We start from the raw sequence: 22061 nt of genomic DNA on the forward strand, positions 1-22061 counted from the left end.
TGAAGGATACTGCCACAGTCATGCCAAGAGTTACAGTCATGACCAGGCAGGAGGAGTGAAAAGAGGGCTGGAAGAAGCAGAGAAACGCTCTGGCAAAAGCCCAAATGCCTCTGAACTTGCTGACAATGTTTCTACTGACTTTAGCATGGTCAGGATCTCCCCTGGTGCATCCCATAGGTCCACCTTTAAGCACAGGGGGAAAAACAGGACAGGACAGGATCCTCTTGTCAATGGAAAAGAACATGGTGGGGTAATAAAGAATACCTCTGCCTACACTGAGAAGTAGCCTGGAGCTGGGGTTAGGTGATATACAGGCAGCACAGAGTAAAGAAATAACAGAAATAAAAGAAATAACAAAAAAGAGGCAGGTGGTAAAAAATTAAATCATAATATTTCTGCCTCTGTATCTGACAGCAGAAGTCGGTCTTCGGAGTCCCATAAACTGATGCTCCACAATGTGACTTATAGCTGAGCTCAAATGAGTCATAAAGACCTGGCACAAAACTGTCAGGCCCTGTCCACAGCAGGTAAGAAAGGTGCCATTCAAACTCTCTCTTAAGGCCAGTGTTGGTTTACTCTGCGGAAAATCGTCTTTGCAACAACAAACCCTTTGCTACATCATACAGTGCTCAGCAGCACAGGAAGCAAGATTAGATACCTAAGGCAAGGGGTCCTCTGCTCTCCTCCTGGAAAAAAAGACAAGACTTGCCACATGCAAGTGAACCCAAGGAATGCTGAGGTGATGGGCAAGAAGCTTGTGGGGAACAGCTGCTGCATCCCAGGAGTTAAGGCAGAACTGTCTCCACCACTGTGAGAGATGAACATGTTGAGCTCCTTCCTTGGAGAAAGGTGTTTGCGGACCACGGAAAGCCGCTCCTGTGTCCCACAGGCTCCAGGGAGCTGCTGACTTCACAGCAGACATCTGCAAATCACAGACTGGACCTCACAGCTTCATGGCGCTGGAGTGGCTTCTGCTGTTTGAGCACGCTGAAGGACAACATTAGAGTTTCCAAGCAGTGTTACAGGGTTAGAAGTGTTTTCATTCAGCATTTGAATAAAAACAAGAACTTTTGAAGATATTTGCAACAATGAAGTTATGTTAAAAAAATACACACTTTCAAGACACAAGTTCTACTTTACAGCTTGAAATATAGTTCAATATGCCCTAGTGATTATTATGTTACTGGGTAAATTTTTAATTCTTCGCAACAGATCATCATGAAACTGGCAGAATGGGGACTTGGACTCCCACATGCTGCAAAAATACTTCACCAACAAGAAGAATAAACCCATTCCGCTTTCAGCTTCCCAGGAGAAGTGCTGCAGACATGGGTAAACTACCATACAGTTTTCAGTTTTGGGAACACGCCATATTTTAATAAAAAATGTAATTAGACAGAAGCACTCTGAGCAGTTTTATTTACCATGGTACACTTGCTCAGGGTGCTATGTGTCTCCAGAGCAGTGACTGGAGAGGTCCTTGCTCCCCACTTTTCTGCAACACAAGGTATCAAGTGGTGTGTAGCACAATGGAGTCCAGGCTCCCATGAGCTATAGCAGAGCAGCTACACAAGAGAGGGACCTTCACTGAGTAAAGCATTCTCTTCCAGAGTGTGTAATGAAGAATAACAGCATTCATTTTCAGAAGGAAAGTGCAAAGCAGTAACTGAAGTCAGTGGAGCCTTGCCGAGCACAGGAGGGATACTAGTGCATTTGTTATAACCAGTTAACACCCAGTTCATTTGTCCTACATCAGGTAGCAGATGGCAGTGCCGTTGAGATGGATATCAAAACATCAGGGAGGCTGGGTGATAGTTACAGATGGTTGCAGCTGTAGGTTGTTGCCCCACAGTATTGGTCTGACTTTGGCCCCTACACTTTTCCCACAGTAAGGACCATGGTCTGGACAGGACTTTGGTGTGGCTGTGAGCTCTCACACGGGTGGGAGGAAAGACACTAATTGTCTTGCCAAACACAAAGGGAATCGCTGACACAAGGAGCTGCCTGTGATCCTTGTGAGGCACAGGATCTCCAAGAGTACAATTCAGACAATACCTGGGGTACACTACCAGCAACCCTTGCCTGCTCCTCTCCCTCTCAATATTCTGAGGTATGTTCCTGGCTGTCAGATCCCCCTTCCTATGATAATGCTGCAAATCTACCAGCTGCTGTTGCTGCAGAGACCTGCTGAAGAAGGGACAGATTTGTCCTGAGGGAGAGAAAAGAACTTCCATACAGAAGATTTACAGTGGGTCTCACGGAATTTTTTAGGAGGAATTTACAATGCAAGCCAAGATTTTACTAAGATGTGAATTTTTATGGGGTTAGTTCCTCTTATATTAAAAGTGACAAGCTTTCTAAATCTGCCTATGCAGCTGCAGCATACACAGAAAAAAAACAGCTCAGTTACTGATAAAGGACATTACCATCTGCCTAAACAAATTATGGCAGGTCAAACACTGAACACTTATAATTTTATCTACTAGAAGACAGACAGGTCCTGCAGATGTTAGAAGTGATGCAAAACGACTCTCCGTAGGTGCTAAGCGCACTCTGTAGCACTTCTTGCTCTACCCACCTTTAGGTTGAGACCCTGTTCAGAAGTTAGATCCAACTCAAAGTAATGCTTTAACAAAATTAAAATAAACCTCCTAATTGATAACAGTCTTTCTGTAGGCAGCACAGACTTCCCCAACTTGCTTCCTTGAATTTATAAGATTTATTTATGGATTGTTCTCTTGCTTGCAAGCCTTGAAGCTGAGCTCCATGCATTGTCTCAAAAGCAGAAACTCAGCAGAAAGCAAGCCAAGATAGAAGCTTGTCCAGGAAACATTTCACTGTTTCCTTCCTAGACCAGCAGCTCACCATCAGTGCTGTGTCTTGCTAGACATAGCATGGCAGCAGCGCATCATGGAAGAGGTGGAAACAACCCTTCTCTGTTTTATGGACTGCTCATTTTTGATCTTTCTCTTGCTCACGGTTAATAAGGACTTAAATTTCTAGGGGGCTTAGAAAGGAGTGTATAAAGAAACCACTTCAGTCAAATCAACGTTCCCAGACAATGGGAACAACCAGTACTGATATTACTGGCAACAGGTTGTTTCTTGAAAATAAAAACAAGTTTCAGCCCTGTGTCTCTCTGTTGGGGAAAGCTGTGCCCACATAAACACCTTTTGTCACTTAACTGCATCCATAGTTTGACATCAGTTGTTCTTCTTTTACATTCCTGGTCCACCCAATATGGTCTTTGTATTGTTAAATGACCTTTTGGCAAGGTTGACAACAAAAAAAATCAAATACCTCAAACTCATCTTCAGCAAGGGCTAAATATTTTTTTTTAATAATAATAATTAAAAAATTATTTTGCATAGCTACTGCCAGAGTGCAACATGCCTTCCAGAAGAGTGTCCAACAGTTTTTTCTATAAGATTTATTGTGAAAATGAAAGACACAGAAAGATAGATACAGCATTCATGCTAATTTGCTATAAAGTATTTATCTCAATGGAGAATGTTGAACCAGAGTCATGCATTCATAACCTGCCCGTCCTGGGGATGGGGTGGCTCCTTGGATGAACAAGTGGAATTTCATGAATTAGACAAAAAAAAAAGTCCAAATGACTGTATCCAGTTCGCATTGGTGCCATTCTGCAAATACCAAATCTGATTTCTCATCTCTTATAACAAAAGAGTAGAAAAACCTTGATAAGATTTTCAGACAAGACATCAATAAAAAGACATGTCAAAATAATGAGAAAGAATAACAAAAGGCCAGAATAAGTTAAATTCTGTGGCAATTTTTAAAAACAATTCTGCCTTAATAAGTCTAGCAAAAAGATGATTCCGAAGTACCACAGAGCACTATGGTCTTTATTTCAAAGTCCTTTGCACTGCTCAGATGATGACACTTTCCCAACTAATCTGGCTTACAGTCTTCATTGTGCAAAGCCTGACGTTAAGAATTTCACCAAAAAATAGAATAAACAACATAAAAACCAAAACCACCAGGTATGGGTAATCTCAGATGAGATCGAAAGTGAAACTAAAAAGAAATTTATGTCTATGGAGCAAAGCTGACTTTTAGTATAATTAATAGCTAAAGGTTTCTATTCAAAGAGGTTGATGCTAATACAAGTGACCAAATTTAATCACTGCTGAGAAAGGGCACGTAACATCACTCCCCGTTCTTGCCAGCAATCACCCTCTCTAGTGCTGATTTCAGATCTTCACCCTTCGCCTCTCACTTGACCAGAAGCCATCAGTTCTCCACCAACACAGCCTAAAGCTCTGTAGGTTCTAACAGAATTTCCAAACATGACCAAGCAGGGTGTCATCATAGGGTGCCATATTTTCAGAGGCTCCGGAGATTCCTGCAAGTTAACATTTAGCTGTCTCGAAATATTTTAAAACAGGGTCCTGCATTCAACAGGATACAGAGAGTATCCAAGAGGCTACTTGGCATTCTGCCCCCTCTCCTCACTCTAAGCACAATTTAAACCCCAGGTAATAGAAGAGAAGCTTTTACATGGATTCAGGGCAGACAGTACGGAGATTCCTTTCCCAACAGCAACACAGATGTGCCACAACTTAATCCCATTTGTCACATTAGGTAAACAGGCAGTGGTTCATGTGGAGAAGACTCAATAGCAGGATACTCAATATCTGAAATAAAGTTTTCTGTGTATTTAATAAACTGGAAAGAGGGTGAACTATGAGGTAGAGTGGTGTTAGGTTTCACAGAGTTATTTAGGTTATTAGGTTATTTAGGTTATTAGGTTATTTAGGCTGAGGTTATAAGAAAGCTGTGAGGACTTCAAAAGGGAATAAATGCTGCTGGATGAACACATAGCATGGCAGCCAATGGGTTTCACTGGTGGCAAAAGACAACAAGCTAGTTCATGCTGTTGGATATGAATTACATTACACACATCCCAGGTGCAAGGTGTCATCGGAGAGAAAGAAAATACCATCTCTGAGATTGTGTCATAGTAGATAGTGCAAGCAGCCATAGATAATGCAAGCAGCCTCGGTGTTTCCATTCACTCACGCTCTAGCAGAAGAATAAATTGTAGTGGTTACTCAGTGCAAAGAGAAAGATCGTGCACTTAAAATTAACGTGCATAAAAAATAATTTCTGAAAATAGTGCAGCTGCCACCTGGAATTTGGTTTAGTCAAGATGCAGCTAACGCCATGACTTGGCAGGAGTTTTTAAATGATTGACCATTTCTAGGAACCTGAATATCATATCACAAAGTGCCAAACAAAACCTTGAGACACACAGGTAACAGGGAATATAATTCTCATAATACAGGGCACAAGTCAAACACCAGGCAATATAGTCTAGGAGGAAACATCTCCTTTGAGAAGGCTTTTCTGTAACAGTCTGGCACAGGAAAATTCATTGCTTTGCTCAGGCTCATCAGAGACAGAATATTAGTCTAGTTGGACCTCTATTCTGATTTGGTCTGGCAGCTATACTCCAGACTAATTGTACAGGGTTTTCCGTTCATTAAGAGATTAACCTATATTTTAGATAACAGCAACCATTTATATTTTGCAATTTCCTTTTTTTTTCATTGCACCTGGTACTAGGCTTAGGGTACCTGTAACTATTTAGTTTGGCTTTTTTTCAGAGATTTTAAATAATTTCCACTCTCACTGTTGTCTCTTCTGAAGGGAGGTGCATCTTGCCAGCACCTCCTCCCACATCTGCAGCCATCCCCACATTTCCTGGACCATCTTCAGAGTACCCTTGCCCCACACAGAGCAGATCCCGCTCTCAGCATCACCTGCACAAAACGTCAGTGTGTGTATTCAGAACAAAGCCATTTACTTCTGGAGATCAGGGGACTAAAGCCCATCCACATGCCTAAAAATAATTTTCTTATAAAGGCACCTGAACAGCTGACAAAATACAATTTTCTCAAGGCAGAGGTGGGTGTTTATAAGGCTCTGGAAGGCTCAGCTGGCACTGGCTCACACCCTGGCTGGGCTGCCAGCCCATGGCTTTACCCTCACCCCCAGGGCTTTGCTGTAGGCGTTTGCCTTTGCTGTTCTTATGCCAGTCTCTGGCTTTGCTTTCTCTTCACTTTCAGCTGTTCTCCAAGGATCCTGGCTATAAGCCACAAAAAACTTGTTTTCCCTCTGCTCCTTCACTCTGCACTATCCCAGCTCACTAATTAGAGGCAATACATGTATGGGAATGGATATTGCTCCATACTGGTTCCCTTCAAGTGAAGGTGTTTTAACTCTGGCATCATTTGTAAGGGCAATATTCTAACAAAGTGAGATTTCACCTTTCTCCTGACAGTAATCATGTTAATACTTAATATCAATCATATAAATATTTAAAGCTTCACTACAGTACTGAGAGAAGCAATTAGTATTTATGTAGCCCGAGGAGAGTCCAAATGCTAAATCTGATAAATATTCATGTTAAAAGAGCTCCTCAACCTTCCACTGTGCCAGAGATGCTGCCGGTACTCTCTAGGGACAAAGCCTTGGTGGATACTGTCCTTGTTTTCACTCATTTTCTCAACATGGTGTTTCTGCTTTCCATTGCCATGACACCAGCTCTGCCCATCAGCCAGACTGGGAGGGCTCCCAAAATCCCAGAACGCCTAAAAATTTCAGCTGATCCCATCACTAGCAGAGCTGAGCATGGAGTAGTGGTCACTAGTGGCAGTAACACAGAAGTTAAATCAGCAGGGGGAGGAAAGGGACCCAACACCTCAGTCCTCCCTGAGGTGTGCGAATTCATACCTAGCAGCGCAGAAGCAGTGGGACGATGCTGCTGTGGCACAGGGAGGCACCCAGGTTAATATGGCACAGGGAGGACAACACCAAAGCAGTGCAATGGGTGATGGGTCAGGACAAAATGTCCACTGCCAGTTTTTGGGTTTACCATTTTTTCAGACCGTTGATGGAATTTAAGGACAACTTATGTTAAAATTATGCAAGGTGACCTAACCAATTCGCTATGTCGGTCATAAGCCAATGACTAGGTTAGAAAATTATTAGCTAAAGACTAAGCCAGGAGTTTGTCAGAAGGGGAAGACTGTTAATTAATCTGGATATACTGACACAGTCACTTACACATACACACAACTGCAGTCATTTAATTCATAATCATGAACACTCTAAAAAAGTTAAGGAAAATCCACTATCATTTCTTGTTTCATCTGTTTTTTCTTTTTTTTTCTTTTTTTTTTTTTTTAGGATGAAAGACCAAAACAACAATTGTATTCAACTCCTTGCATCCTTGCTACACGGCATTTGGGCACAGGTTGGCTGGTTGGCAGCAGTAAATACCAACCTGTACCTCAAGAGCCATTACTAGGAATCAGCGGGGGAAAAAAAAAATAAAAAAAAGAAATAAAAAAAAAGAAAAAGAAATAAAATAAAATAAAATAATAAAAAAAATATGACAGAGCAGATGGCCCATTCTCACTGCAGCTTCAGAAAATACCTGGCATTATCAAGGTGTGCAGCATGCCTTGGCAGCGCTGAGGAGATCTGCATTACAAACACCCCATGCACCCTCCATCTGCCCTTTCAGATATTGACTGAACCCAGAAACTTATTCAACAACACTTTGCCCTTGTCTCGCCTGATCAGGTCTCTCTACATGATATTCACTGCTGATATCAAGTACCACCCCAGAAAGGCAAAGCAGGGTCTTGGGAAATAAGACTGCAGACCAGACTGTTTGACTGACAGCTCTTTCTGCTCCCCCTCCTTCCCTCTGTGAGGGGAATAAACAGCAAAGTCTGTTGCAAGTGCTCAGCACATCTCTGTCACCACCTAATAATGATGATAATTATCAATAATAACAATAATCTGGATGCAAAGCTGCTACAGCAGTTGGGGCTAAATGGATATTGAATCTAACACCAGCCTTCCTGAAAGCTGTGTTGCGCCGCCAGCATTACAGTGAGCTTTGAAACTGAAAGAGAAGAGAAAAGCCTGGGCACCTGGAATCACAGATGGGTGTGCTGGCCCCCTTTTGGCCACATTCTGGCAACTTGTTAGCAGCTGTGAGCCTGTTTCATTAGAATGGAGAAAGTTTAATAATTACCTCCTGTAATTTCTACTAAGATGAGCCGATGAGATTCTCTTTCAATTCCTTCACTACTCCTAGTAGACAACGAGCAGCCCTCTCTTGCCCATAAACACTAGACATGATGCAGACCCACCACTGCTTGTCCCTAAAATATTCCGAGGTGAGGAGATAATCTCCATGAGTTGTCAGAAGCTTCATTACAAGCAGAATACCCTATGCCCTACCACACTAGTGTTTTTAATTAATCAGAAGTTTCTCCATTGAGATTAAACATGGTGTTAATTTCTAATTTACTCCCCCCAATACATGCTTATTAATTAGCATACTAATTTGTTTAGTTCTTTAGGAACTACATGCCATGGAAAATGTTCTAAGTTGTCAAATGCACTCATCGATTAATTCAAGACATTTAAGAAAGACTAATTGATAAATATGTCAGAGCACTGAGTAACTGGTGAAGAATCTAGCATGATGCATCCTGACATCCCTTCCTCTGTAATAAGATTCTTGAATTAACTGACAGCTTGTTTTTTCCTTCTTTTAATTAAGTAAAGAAAACCACTGAAAACTCAAAGTCTTTGTGGAGGGTGTCTATTCAATCTTCTGGCTATGCTTGAAGTGAAATCTACTTCATGTACCTCATTAGCTGAAAAGTAAAAAGGAAGTGAACCTACTCTACAAACTAGAATTTATCATTGGGGCTGAGAGAGCTGATGTGGAAACTACTTCATCACTCCTCTATTTATTATATGTATTTTTTAAGGTTCCTTTCTGATTACATAAATTAAAAGTGACTTCTACAAATCTGGAAGAGATGTGCTGCATAAATTTCTTTTTACTGCATGTGGCAGTTTTTGAAACCACTCAGTGTCATAATATGTAGACTATATAGAATGCCCAGGGTAAAATACACAGAGTAAAAATGACTCAACATTCACAATTATGTCTCCAAGCATTAACGCTCTCTCTTGATCAGTCCATGGCTATAAATCCCAATTATTATCAGAGCAATCCTGGTGATGTGTGAATATTTGCCCCCTTAATCACTGATACTGATTTGTGTGCTACCATGTCAAACAGAATATAAAACCTACTAAAGAACTTGTATATGTTTGGATTTCCTGACCTCTAGCTCTTGGAAAACAAGATAAAGTCCACTGTCCTACTGGCCACTGTGGCATCCAGAGTGCTTGCAGGCTGCTGTAAGAAATACTGTTTTTTTGCAAAAACTATAACTCAAAGAAAACTAAGCCAAGAAATCCCGTGTTGCACAAGAGGCCAGATTTTGTCCTCAAAAATCAGTGTGTGCAATGGTGCAAAGATGTTACTCATGACACCAGATAAAAGAGTCTTGGGCAGAAGTGATGGATCTCTGGAGGCTGTCACTTATATCAGCATTTGTTAATGTTGTGACTCTCCCAAGAGCCTTTCCACAGCTGCTGTCGCATGTTGCCACAAGAACTGGTCCACCAAGCTGAGTATAATATACAAGATACCTGCCTCCCCTCCCTGCCAAAGCTAAAACAGGTGTAGGACTCCAAAAAGCATGATAACTCCAGCACATGTGAATCTGAGAAAGACATGGCTGTATTTGGTCAAAGTTGTATGTAATGATGAGTGACAGGTTTAACCTGCTTTTTCTCTGTGCTCTTGCATGCATGTTTTATTTACATGAACCATCAAATGCTGAGGTTGTTGATGTGCCATGCTAGTTTTATATCTTAAATCATTTTTCTAGATGCCCAGAAAAGGGCATCCGCATTATATGGTGGATTTGAAGAGGACCAACACACTTGACACAATCTCAGTCTTTTTCCTTTGGTCCTGTCTCAGACATAACCAGTCAGCCCATGCCCTTTAGCTTCTGAGTATCAAACCAAGTGTATATTCTCAGCATGAATTAGCACATAATCACTTGGGAGAGGGGACAGCCTTTCTCTACTCCTTCTGGCAGCCTTCTCCACTTGCTGTTGCAGCCCTGGTTGCTTCCTTCCACAGTTAGCTTAAATAACACAGAAAAGTGAATTCACAGGAATCCTATTCAAATCAGTCCACACGTTCCTCTGAGCCTGTTTTCCCCAAATGTAGCTTTTCCTCCTCCCCTCACAAAGTCTGAAAGCAACATGCCTGCTTTGGTCCAGCCCAGCAAGAGCCACCGAGCTGGCCCAAGGGACCAGTGCCAGCACCCAGCATGGCTCCAGCCACCCCTGAAATAACAGCAGCTATTCTCATTTCTCACGGCATTTCCAGAAGATTTCCATGCCTGTTATAAAATTATAATGTTTGCCAAAAAAAAAGTAATTCTATTTAGTGCCTTTTGCCTGTGGAGAGGTGCTGGGGCCATCAACAGCTAATACTGGTTCTCTGGTAGAAAAGAGGAATAATTACAATTCCTCTTCAGAGCAACGAGATTTATGTGCCTCTAAATACGCAGCATGGTTTACACCTTTAAACGACCTTAAGTAATCATTTTCTAGACAGAACAGAAAATCCATTTCCATTAGATTCCAAAGACTCAGAAAGTATGTATGTAGGAAGATCACTTCCATAAATTCACCTTTTTAGAATCACTGGGTAATCCAGAATTTACGCAAGTGCAGGTCAATCAAATAATTCAGAATTTATATGCTCCCTTTCAAGCTCCAGGGAACCAGAGTAAAATGCTAAAAATAAAATACACGTGTTGTAATACACAGAAGATTTAGAGACAAAACTATTCTGACAGTCCAAAATACAAAGCTTTATGCATAAGATCTCCATGGCTAGGTCTGTACCTAAATCACATATTGATTTAACTCACTGTAGACAAGTCATATAAGCTTTAGAATTATGTATGTTTGATCAATGTGTTTTAGAAATGAATCTCTGTCTGACTTAATCATTTGGGCAAGCGAAGAAGTCACATAAATAACCACACATTTTACTTTATAGGACAGTAAACCAATTTCTAATCAAATCTCTAAGTAAACAGCATTATTTGTTTCCAAGAAATATCAATATTAAAATACTTTTCAAAGAAACTCGGAAAACAGACTTCCAAAATGATTGCTACCTATTAAACACACACATATTATGTTGATACGTGAGTATACACACAGGATGATCAGAGATACAGAGACGAACAAAATACCCCTTTGTAATATCTAGGGATGGAGAGTCCTAGCACCATGCTGAAAAAGAACCCTGTATTTGGTGTCTCAAACAGATGAGAAAGTTGGATGTGTTTGATATTTTACTCCTTTGAAGTGCTAACAGTGATTTTACACTTGAGCGCAGGAGTCGTGCCCCACTACAGCGCAAATACACCAACCCTAATACGGTTTAGGAGCAATAAATGCTGACACGCAGACATGCAGATCTCAGTATGTTTTAAAACAGATGACATTTTCTCAGGTTAGAGATCGGGAAACTGAGGCACAAAAAGGCAAAGTGACCCCCTGAAAGGCAGAGGCAAGCTCAGGTATAAATGCCAAGAGTGAAGGCTTTTATTTGGATACCAAATCTACCAGTGCAAACCTCCTTTCCTAACTACATTTTTGCTAAAATCCCACTGATATCAGTGGGAGCTCAAGGACTGATTCTGACTTTGCTTAGAGCTGGATCAGTCCCAAACATATTCCTTGGTTTTTCCCTAAGCTCTTACATCCTAATCAATTTTGGGGCAGTTCAACCAAAAGGCAAAAAGCTGAGTCATGGTTGCAGTTTCTCTGTGTGGTAATACATAAACAAACAAACAAACAAATAAACAAACAAATAAGTAAATAACCCCAAGGCCAACACCATTCACAGGTTGTTCCTGGCAGCATGCAGACAAGCTCTGCTCCCAAAAGAGCATTGAACTCAGCACAGACCCATGGCCAAGTCCACACTGATAATCCCCAAGCTCCCAACACGTGAAAAATTGGGCAAAGCAGATCACTGCAGCCTCAAGGGGTTCCCTGCAAAAACATATATAGTCAAACAAGGAAGGAAGCCACTTACCGTACAGGACTGTAATGAGCGACACGGGCATGACCAGGATACCCACCAGCATGTCTGCCACTGCCAAAGACATCAGGAAGAAGTTTGTGGCATTCTGCAACTTCTTCTCCAAGGACACAGCCATAATTACCAATATGTTCCCCCCAATGGTCAGCAGGATGACGACCAAGATCAGGAGGGCTGGCCAGTTCTTCTCCCTCACGGACATCCGAGAGACTTCACCCTTCTCAGAGGCATTAAGAGGATCAGACGTAGGCAAACTCTGATTCAGAGTCACATTGCTGCTTAAGGACCAAGCCATCAGACCACCATGCAAACTAAAATCCAGCGTAACAGACACCGTCGTTAAGCTGAGTAATATTCCAGTGGCACTTAAAGTGCTCATTGTCTAGGACTGGTTTTTCTGTCTCTTAACCGTGTCTCAGAGATGATCCCTTTTCCAAACTGTGAGTCCAAGGCAGATGCCGAACTTCACAAAACCTGAGCCAGAAAAAAATTTGATCTTCCATAGCGAAACAAACCTTACAGAAGTTAGCGTGAAGCTCTTCTAGTTTCCTTGGGTGTGGTGGAAGCTGACCACTGACCAACAACCTCGAGCGAAAGGAGACCTTGCAACCTCCAGCTGGTTTCCAGGTCCACCATTCTGAAAAGGAAAGGAAAAGTATATTCTTCACTGAAATCACAGTATATACAACACCTTCTTTATCTCCATACAAATGACATTCTTACTGTCTCTCTTCCTGCTGGCTAGGATGTTCTCCAGACAGCAAGTAATTTATCTTATGGGTACAGACTACGTCTACAATTATGGGGGAGAGAGGGAGAGAATCACATCAGTGTGCTCTGTCTGGTTAAAAGCTGATTATCGCTAATTAAATGTTTTGTGAAAACTGCAACAGCAAGTCTGGAGAGCAAAATATGTTTCAATTGATAGCCACTTCACAGATGCTCTGCTGCTGTGTAAAAAAGTAATTGAATAAAATTCCAACCAATCCAGCAGCCAGAGTACGGTGTAAACCACCACCTTAAATGGAAGTATTTATATTTATTTTACATATTCTGAGATAAAGCACAGGTGTTGTAAAACTCCTCAGATGTTAATGATTAATTATCCTATAACGATGAAGACTACGGTTCATTTTTTAGTGGGAAATAAATGGTGGATAAGACACAACATAAATTATGCAACTTATATAATGCTATACTATCAATCTCTCTGAAAAAACAGTTAACAAAGAGTTAACAGAAGAGAAAGGACAAACTTTCATAAAAGCTGAGCAGTTATTTCTGCTCCTCTTAATCTATTTTTGTGCCTCTGTGCTTTCGCACTGATCACCAGCAGGCAGCTGGGCCAGTAAGCCCAGCATGCCCAGCCTGCTGCCCAGGGCTACTCCCCACTATGCACAGGTATCAGCACTCTCACACACACACAGTAAGTAGGACAGATTTCCTGAGAGTATCTCAAATGATTTATACTTCTCCACAAATTAGTTAACAGTGAGGGCAAGTCAGATTATGTACCCTGACTACCCATGTAATACAGGCCAGAGAGCATCACGCTACTGCCCCTGAAAGAGGAGGAGTCCATTAGCCTCATGCATTGACCTAATTCAGCAAATTAAATATAATCTTGACTTCAGGCACATCCCTACACCCACTGAGGATGAAGGTATGTATTCCCAATCCTGGCTAAGTCACTTCTTCGACAATTCTGTAGTTTTGACTGCCAATCTTGTACAACCGACGAAAGCAGCAGCTTTGCTTTGCATCCCATTGCATCAGAGTCAGGATCCTAATGACCATGTACAGCACAGGACTAAAAGCACAGAAGGAAAGCAGTCAGTAGAATAACAACAAAAAACCCCACACTTTATGGAAGTTGAACAGTTAGTAGAATAAAACCAATAGCGTGCAATTTATCTGGAGGATATCCTCAACATTTTGTGTACTCCACAGGAAAAGAGCTGTTCTATCACTGTTAAATAAATAACTAAAAGCCAGATTCTAGCTCTTGAATACACTGTGCAACACATGTAACACAGCAATTCACTATGCAGGGATCAAAAGCTAGATGTATTTCATGTGATTACATTAGATTTTTTGTAAAATAAGAAGCGCTCAGAGTCCTATAATAAAATGTCTAACATTCATGGACGTTTTGAAAACTTACTAATGGGTTTTGTGCACAAAAACATTTCTTAAATGAGCAGGCATACAATGAACCCAGATTTGCTTCTGCATTATAGTTAATTACCCCCAAAGGGTCTCTAAACCTCATATTTATGAAGAAGTTTTGCACTATGTGCACAGAAAATAATTTTGCAGCTGCACATGCAGATGAATTAGCACAGTCACTGGTCCATTTATTTTTCCAACATAGCTGGTCTAAAAAAAGTCTCTAGAAAGTTTCAAAACATTTCAAAGTATTTTTTCAAGAAATAGTTTTTACTTTCAAGCTGTGAACAAAATCAACCATTTTTCCAAATCACCTTTCCACAGTGAAAGAGATATAAGGCAACTTCATGGATCTTGAGCTTTGTTATGCAGGACACCCCCACCAAAGCTAGTGGGAATATCTGTGTCTCCAGAAACTCTCTCTCTTTGGCTCCGTGACTCTTGGGCACTCCTGATCATGCCACAATAGTACTTTGGCAGGACGAGCAGAAAGTTCATGCCCAAATATGAGGATGTGGTTAGACAGCAGGATGCCCAGCCTTGGTCTTACTTCTTCCTGGGTCTGAGCTCTTAGAGATTTTGGAGAAGGTGACGCTACTCTGACCATAGATGTGAATGACCTTGATGTTCCTGGCATAGGCTAGTTAGGGGTGCTGAAGGAACAAGAGAGGGAGAAGCCTCAACCCTAGATCATAAAAAAAAAAAAAAAAAACACAATAAAAAACCCCACCAACCAAAAAAACAAACCAACAAAGATACTCCACCAAACCCCACACCAACACAAAAAAAAAAAAACTAATTGCAAGATAAGATTTTTGAATGAAAAATGTTTAATTTTATAACTACTCAGTACTGAATTCTGAAATGGTCATCCAGGTCATTCTCTCTTGCATTTCACAGATGTATTTGTAATAACATTTTCTTCTGTGAACAATGATGCATCAGAGCATGGAATTAAAAAGACAGTAAGAAGAATGATCACTTTCTTATTCAGTTTTATTAAAAATAAAATTTACATTATCTGGCTATTAACATACTGCAAAGCACGGTGTTCCGAAATTATACTAGTTACCAAATACGATTTGGTTTGAATTCATTTATCTGCAGGAGAAAACTTGGTTTTGTCAGAGAGGTGTAAGAAAGGGAGAATTCACAATGCATTTGTTTCCTCTAAACAAGCAGTTTTCAAACAAACAGAGACAGACTTTGAGAAAAACACTTTCTACACAAAGTAAATTCTGCAAACGTGGTAGACACTAACCTCTCAGTAAGAAAATTACATTTTCTGAAGTCTAACAGATTTCTCAATAATATTTTCCCCAGACTCCTGTCAGTAGTTGAAAACGTTCTACATGCATGAGTAAAATTATGCTACATTATTGAGAAACTAAATTTTTTTGAGTTAGGACTATAAGGCTAAAAATTAATCATACACTCCAAATTTCATCTTTGCTATTAGCAGGAATTGTGATTTCTTTTAAAACTTGGCCCATTCACCTGTCTATTACTTGGAGTGACTTGTGAAGAAAACCATTAACAACATTTCTAGGAAATGCAATACCTGAAATAATTGGGTACATATGTAGGAGAAATGTTTAGAAAAAAAAGCAATGGCACTTGCAGGAGCTCTGCCTTATCCAGTAGCTCCCAAATTCCTGGTTTAGATGGAGAGATGTTGGCACTGCTCTGTATATCACCTTGTCCCTGACAGAAGTCAGCAGCCCTCATTCTTGCTGCCACCAACAGCCACCCCTGGGTGCAACCAGGTCCTTGCATCTGGGAAAAGGAGGAAGGAAGAGCTAAATTCAGCCATCATCAGGCCTGACACAAACAGTGATGGACCTTCACCTCTTACCTTGGCATAAACAGAAAGAAAAACATTACGAAGAAGAGAGGTGACTCTTTGATCTGAGCCAGTGCTTCTGGCTCCATTCTATCACATTTCTGTGAAAAACACTGTGTTAAAGTCCTTATCAGGTCTCATTGACCCCCTTTTTTCTACATTGCCTTTATTTACTGTTTTATTTTCAGTTTTGACTATCTGAACAACCATTGTTATTCATCCCAGAATAGCATCAGGCTCTCTGGTGGCAGGAATATCTAGGCAAGAACGTCAGGATAACAAGGGTTTTTAAAAGCTGTATACGTTTTATTCAAGCTATAATGGTAAGAAAAAAACAAACAAAAGCCAAAGGCACAACAAACAAAGAAAATCGCTGCCTTCAAATCAATAGAGGAAGCCTTTTGCATGCTCATTTTGAAAAATGATACATGCGAATTTGACTGCAGTAGCTCAAAATGGGACTCCACCTTCAGAATTAACCATCCTATTGCTTTGTTAATACTTTTATATCATTTTACATGGATTTTGGCTTGAAGTCATCAGCTATCTTTTTCACTGCATCCCTCAGTCTCCACAAGGTAAAACGTTATGACTAATTCCTTCAGCTACAGTCTTCTAAGCACATCACTTTACCAGAAAAATAATTCACATTTTATTCATGAATTCTGCATATATTTAAGAAATATCTCCATAATTTTAAATTAAAACCTGTGCTTACCACAGATTTTTTCCAATAGCTAACTTCAAAGCACACATACAGAATTTTGCGGTCAATCATAAATTCCAGTTCAGTCTACTACCAATGTCCTTAAAATTACAATTTAAACATTTGTCAAAACCAAGTTCTTGTCTATGCCACTTTTACTTTTTGATAGAGGTAAGTAACAAGTTATTTAGGCACTTTTATTTTCCATCAGTCTTTAAGGTCAGTTTTGAATAAGCTGAAGCTAAAACCCCCTTTTTTGTTTCTCTTCTAACAAGAATACATGAATTATTTAAAACAAGAGTTTGGTATGCTGGAGTTTTTGGACATCCCATAAGATTAAGTCAAAGGGAAACAAAAATCTGTGGTGGTTCGTAAGTGGGTGTCGGTGGGGCACTGCAGGCTTCACACACCTTCAGGAGTGTTTACCACCATTGCTCTTGCTAAAAGGAAATACAAACAAACGTTTATTGGAATAAACACTTTTTTTTTTCCTTTGAATTAAATACATTCATCTTCAATTGCTTTACCTTTCAAAGCTCAGAGCATTTTTTTCTTGGCGAACATCAGCTGCCTGCTGAGAACTTGAGATGTTCCCCAGCCCACAGCCAGGATCCTGCCTCTCCTGGACAATCTGTAGAGCGCCTGCACTCTCATAAATCAGTTAATGACCCTTTGGGACTCATAGCCTGAATGTTAACAACATGAATCTGAAATTGGGTAAGAAATCAAGGATCATCACTTTAGCCCAAAAAAGGAACCCGAGTCTCAGGCAGGAGAACAATACATTAATTCATGGTAAGTTTTGCTGTAAAACACTTAGTGATCAAAAACTATGATTTTGAGTAATTTCCTCCCCACAAGAAAAAAAAAACAACATCCAATAGCTTGTCAAAGACACAAAGGCATATGTGAGCAAACCAGATTTTTTTTCCTCCTGAAATATGAGCTGTATTTGGTTGTCTGAGTTGTGTTTGCATTTCATTGATAAGCAGATGAAAGCCAACAAGTTGTTAAAGATAGAACATATTTTTAAATCAAAAGGTTTTCCTTAAGCCTTGGCTTTGATGGTAGACCTCCGTAAGGCTAAAAATAAATCTGAGGTCAAATAAGCTGAACTGCAAGTACTGCAATTTTTGATAGGAAAACAGTTGCAGATAGTTCACAACTACTCAGCCACATAGTGAACTAATGTAAATTGTTATAGCTCCATGAAGCCCTTTACAAAATGACAAATGATTTAAAATTACATAATAGGATACATAGTTTAGGCTCAAGAAGGCAGAGTTAAGGCTTCATTCTTCACTCTGAACTCTATATTTCCTGCTATTTGCATCTTTAGTAATTTATTTTTTTAATGCATTGCCAAATTAATTTTCATTCTTCTTTGGAACAGATGGTGGGTTTACAATATATCTTTTCATGACAGCCTTGCAAGGCCTCCTTTAGTTTTAGCGACTGATAAAATGGTATTTTTATATTTACATAATTCTGTATTTTAGGCACTTGCAACTCGTCTTTCTCCTTTTTGCAGCAACACTAAGATGCATCCCTATTTCTGTGCAGATCTATTTTTAACTGATATGTGAGAATGCAGCAAGTCCAATGGAGACGACCAAGGTGGTCTGAAGTACATTAAACACTGGCTTTGGTTCAGCACTGAGTTTGCTTCAGCCCAGAGAAAAGGCACTGAGCAGGGACAGCTGCCTGCTGGTTCTTACAGAGAAGACAGTGAGATTCTTCCAAGAGCTGTAGAGCAAAACGACAAGAAGCAACTGTCACAGTGATAGATCTAAGGAAGTCATGCATAAAATAAGGAAAATAAAAAAAGAAGATAAATGAAATCACAGTGAGCGTGGTTAGACAAGGGAGGTGGGTCACAAAGACTGTGGGATCTCCATCCTTGGAGATGCTCAAATCGCAGCTGGGGATTACCCTCAGACATGTGATCTAACTTTGAAGCTAGTCCTGCCTCGAGCATGGGGTTGAACTAGAGACCTTCAAGAGGTCCCTTTCAGTCTAAATTATTCTACAGCTGGATCAGGAATGTGCTTCTTCACAAAGCTGTCCAGCTGGGGGTGTTTTTGAGCTCCCATCCCTGGATATAAACCCTACACTTGCCACTACTACTCAAGCTCAGTATAAGACAAGCATATTCTGTCCCCTTTTGTTTCTCCAAGACCAGAAATAAAAGTGTGTGTCCAGGTGGGAGAGCACAATTGTGAGGACCCCAGTCTGCATGATGTGGGAAGCAGGACCCTATGGCTGCACCAACACACGTCCCTGTCACACCATGGAAATGCACAGTGATGCCAAGTTCTCACCTCTGGTCTTCAGCATCTAAGGAATATACAGTTCAAGTATATTCTGAAAAGTGGCAATTGTAAAAAGCCCCAATTTGTTTTAGTCACTTGGTAGCTTCAGGAAATCTTCGTGTCTTTTGAAAGCAACACCTGCACTACCAACAGAGTCACGTTTTCACAATCACTTCAACAGGAAAAGATAAACCAAAACCTAATGATTATTCCACGGATACCCACTTTGAAATTAACTGAAATGCAGTCCAGAGAAGTGTTTATGCCTGATTTTAAGTATTTAAATACTTTACAGAGCCACTTTTGAACTGGGAACCATATTACTACCACTTTGATTAGGGACTTTCTTTCCAAGGAAGTGTTCTATACTCCCTCTTCAGTTTTTTAAGAAATTCTGGAAGTCTTCCCAGAAGATACTGGAGATAAATCAATGTAAAAAACACTCAATAAAACCTTGGGAAAACCTCCCCAAACTCAGCTTTTTACCACAGTTTTTTTAATTCCACCAAAAGGAACTCTTTAATTATTTGCAAGCTAAAAAAAAAAAAAAAATAAAATCATTTTATACACAGCAAGAGGAAAATGGATTTTCTCAGACACAAGGCTCAAGTAATTATATTTTGTAGGGTCATAATAATGAATCACTACTATTCTGTCCAAAACCAAATAGCATTAATTTCCCTCTCTGTATCTTCCCTCTCACTGAGTCAGAAAGGCATTAATTTCTTCTCCAGACATTTCAAGGCAATACAAGCACACAGAAGAGATCTTAATCTATCTGCTGGCAGCAAGACTAGCACCCTTAGTTTTTATTTTCCCTTGGTGGAAGAGCACCTGGGAACCTCACAAGAAGATGTAGATACTCTGCCACTCCCTGCAATGATAAACTTGCTCTCTCAGCCCAGACACACAAAAATAGCGCAACAAAATAAATCTCAGTCTCATCACACACTGTCCTAACTTACTGGAATGATTACACCATAGTTGCTCATATTTTCTATGTGTACATGTAATTCCAAACTGCTTTTTTTTTTTTTCTTGCATATCCCTTGTGGCTGAGATTCACCTTTGTAAAAAGACCAGCTGGGCATCCCTCATCCTCTGTGGCAGGTGTATTTTGGGATCCTTATTATTGTGTGGGATGTTTACCTGCCGCTGTGCCACTGCACACAGAGTTAATAGTGAATCAAAAGCTGGATTTTGCTTCACCCTTATTGATAAAGAACTGAAAGCATTCGATATCAGCATTAAAAAGTCAGCACTTGCCATAGGCATCGTGTATTTGATCCCCAGAGTCTGCAGAATCCCCCAAGGCAGGTCTTGTGGCTCTAATGACCCCCTGCTTCTGCCACCACTGGGGTGACATAGCCATGCCACATGGTAAACAGCAAATGTAACATTGGTGGAAAAATCTTATGTGGTAGGTTTATTACCCTCAGCTTTTCAGGGTCATCATAGTAAATTACTGTTAAACTCTTTCCTATTCACAAGAAAACCAATTTTTCTCTCCTCTCTAAAATGCTTCACATGACAGCTCTTTCTTTACAGCATTAAGGTCTGGAAATAAGCACTTGCAATGCTTGCTCCCCAAATAAAACAAAACAACAAAAACATTTGCCTGGCTTTCTGTAGCTTTCTCTTTGTGAGTTTTAAAGCCAAGCCTATTTAAAAACCAGGAAACTCCACAATTTCCAGCAATTTTTGCAGCACAGTGCTCTATTTTGTGTGGTAGAGCAGACTTCACAGACTTCATTAAACCACCTTCATTAAACCATTTGATAGGTGTCACCAGGGAAATTATTAGGTAAACTCCAGAGCAAAAGAAACAGAGCAGTTGTGAAACAGCCATGGAACTGCTGCAGAGGAGATGAAAAATGGATTAGGCTGAAAAAATGAACCCTAATCTGGAACCAAGTTGTTTGTCAAATTTGGCAAAGTTTGATCTTGACAGTCATTTTTTTTTTAATGATGTCAAAACAAGACATTTACTTGGGGAATTAAATGTTCTCATGATTGAAAATGAGGATGCAACATTCACATTGGGAAGAGCTGGAACACTGCACAGGAGAAGCAGAATGACTTTGAGGACTTGAACTAGTCACGTAACTAATAATGGAATGTGATAATACAAACTACGAATAACTAACAGCATTTGTTTGTAAACTAAGAGTTTACCAGTTAGAAAGTTAGAAACAAAGATAATTACCTTCAGCATCCAAGCCATATGTCAGCACAAGAGGGACATGAAAGAGACAAGTATAATCTAAGCTACACATATATTTATATATACCCAGGAAGGGATTTATTGTAAAGAACAGAAGAAATGAATGCCACTGGCACAGGACACTTAAACCTTAATACTTGTATTTTTATTCACTAATCTTCTATTTTCAAGAAAGACGAATCGAGCAGGAAAAAGCTCGTGCATTCATGGGCAGGAGCATGCTCCCTGTGAGCCTGCTCCAGGGAACAGGCCACAGATAAGGTGTGTTAATGCACTGAGGAGTTGAGTAAGCACTGGGGATTGCTGTGCCATGTGGACACGGCCAGACAGACCAGCATCAGTGCGTACACAGCCAGCAAAGCAAGGGTGGTTGGGATGCACTCATCCATGGGGACAGGAGAACAAAACAGTAAACTGAGAAGAAAATAATAAAAAGCTTGGCTTGTTTGACCGTACAAAGGAGACAATACGTGGTCGACTCCAACAAAGTGGAACTGATCACCACTACCATCCCTGTGTCCTCGTTGCTTTTTCACTTAAACAAGGTTATAGCCATAACTCTAGTTTGAAGAAAAGAGTCTACTTGCACAAGAAAGTTTTTGATATGTAAGTAAAGCCTCTTGTAACACATTTCTGAATTCCAAGTATTCCTCTGCCTTTCTTGGTAAGTTCTGTGTTTGCAAGAAAGTACAATACATTTTCTTTTTCAGCGACATCGATCATTTAACTGGCCTTTAGCATCTAAATTATTACACAGT

At 40.3% G+C, this 22061-nt stretch overlaps 1 protein-coding gene across 14 annotated transcripts in view; it reads right to left on the minus strand.

Moving 5' to 3' along the window:
• HTR2C (5-hydroxytryptamine receptor 2C) overlaps window positions 1-22061 on the minus strand; it is a 241176-nt gene that overhangs the window by 55298 nt on the left and 163817 nt on the right. For all 14 annotated transcript variants that reach the window (XM_065077689.1, XM_065077688.1, XM_021284989.2 and 11 more), the window contains one exon: window positions 12044-12686. In XM_065077689.1, the coding sequence (XP_064933761.1) occupies window positions 12044-12428 (385 nt within the window). In that variant the 5' untranslated portion in view covers window positions 12429-12686. The remainder of the gene's footprint in view (window positions 1-12043; window positions 12687-22061) is intronic.

This window comes from Columba livia, chromosome 12 (genome assembly GCF_036013475.1).
Source record: "Columba livia isolate bColLiv1 breed racing homer chromosome 12, bColLiv1.pat.W.v2, whole genome shotgun sequence".
In the NCBI taxonomy this organism is placed as follows: Eukaryota; Metazoa; Chordata; class Aves; order Columbiformes; family Columbidae; genus Columba; species Columba livia.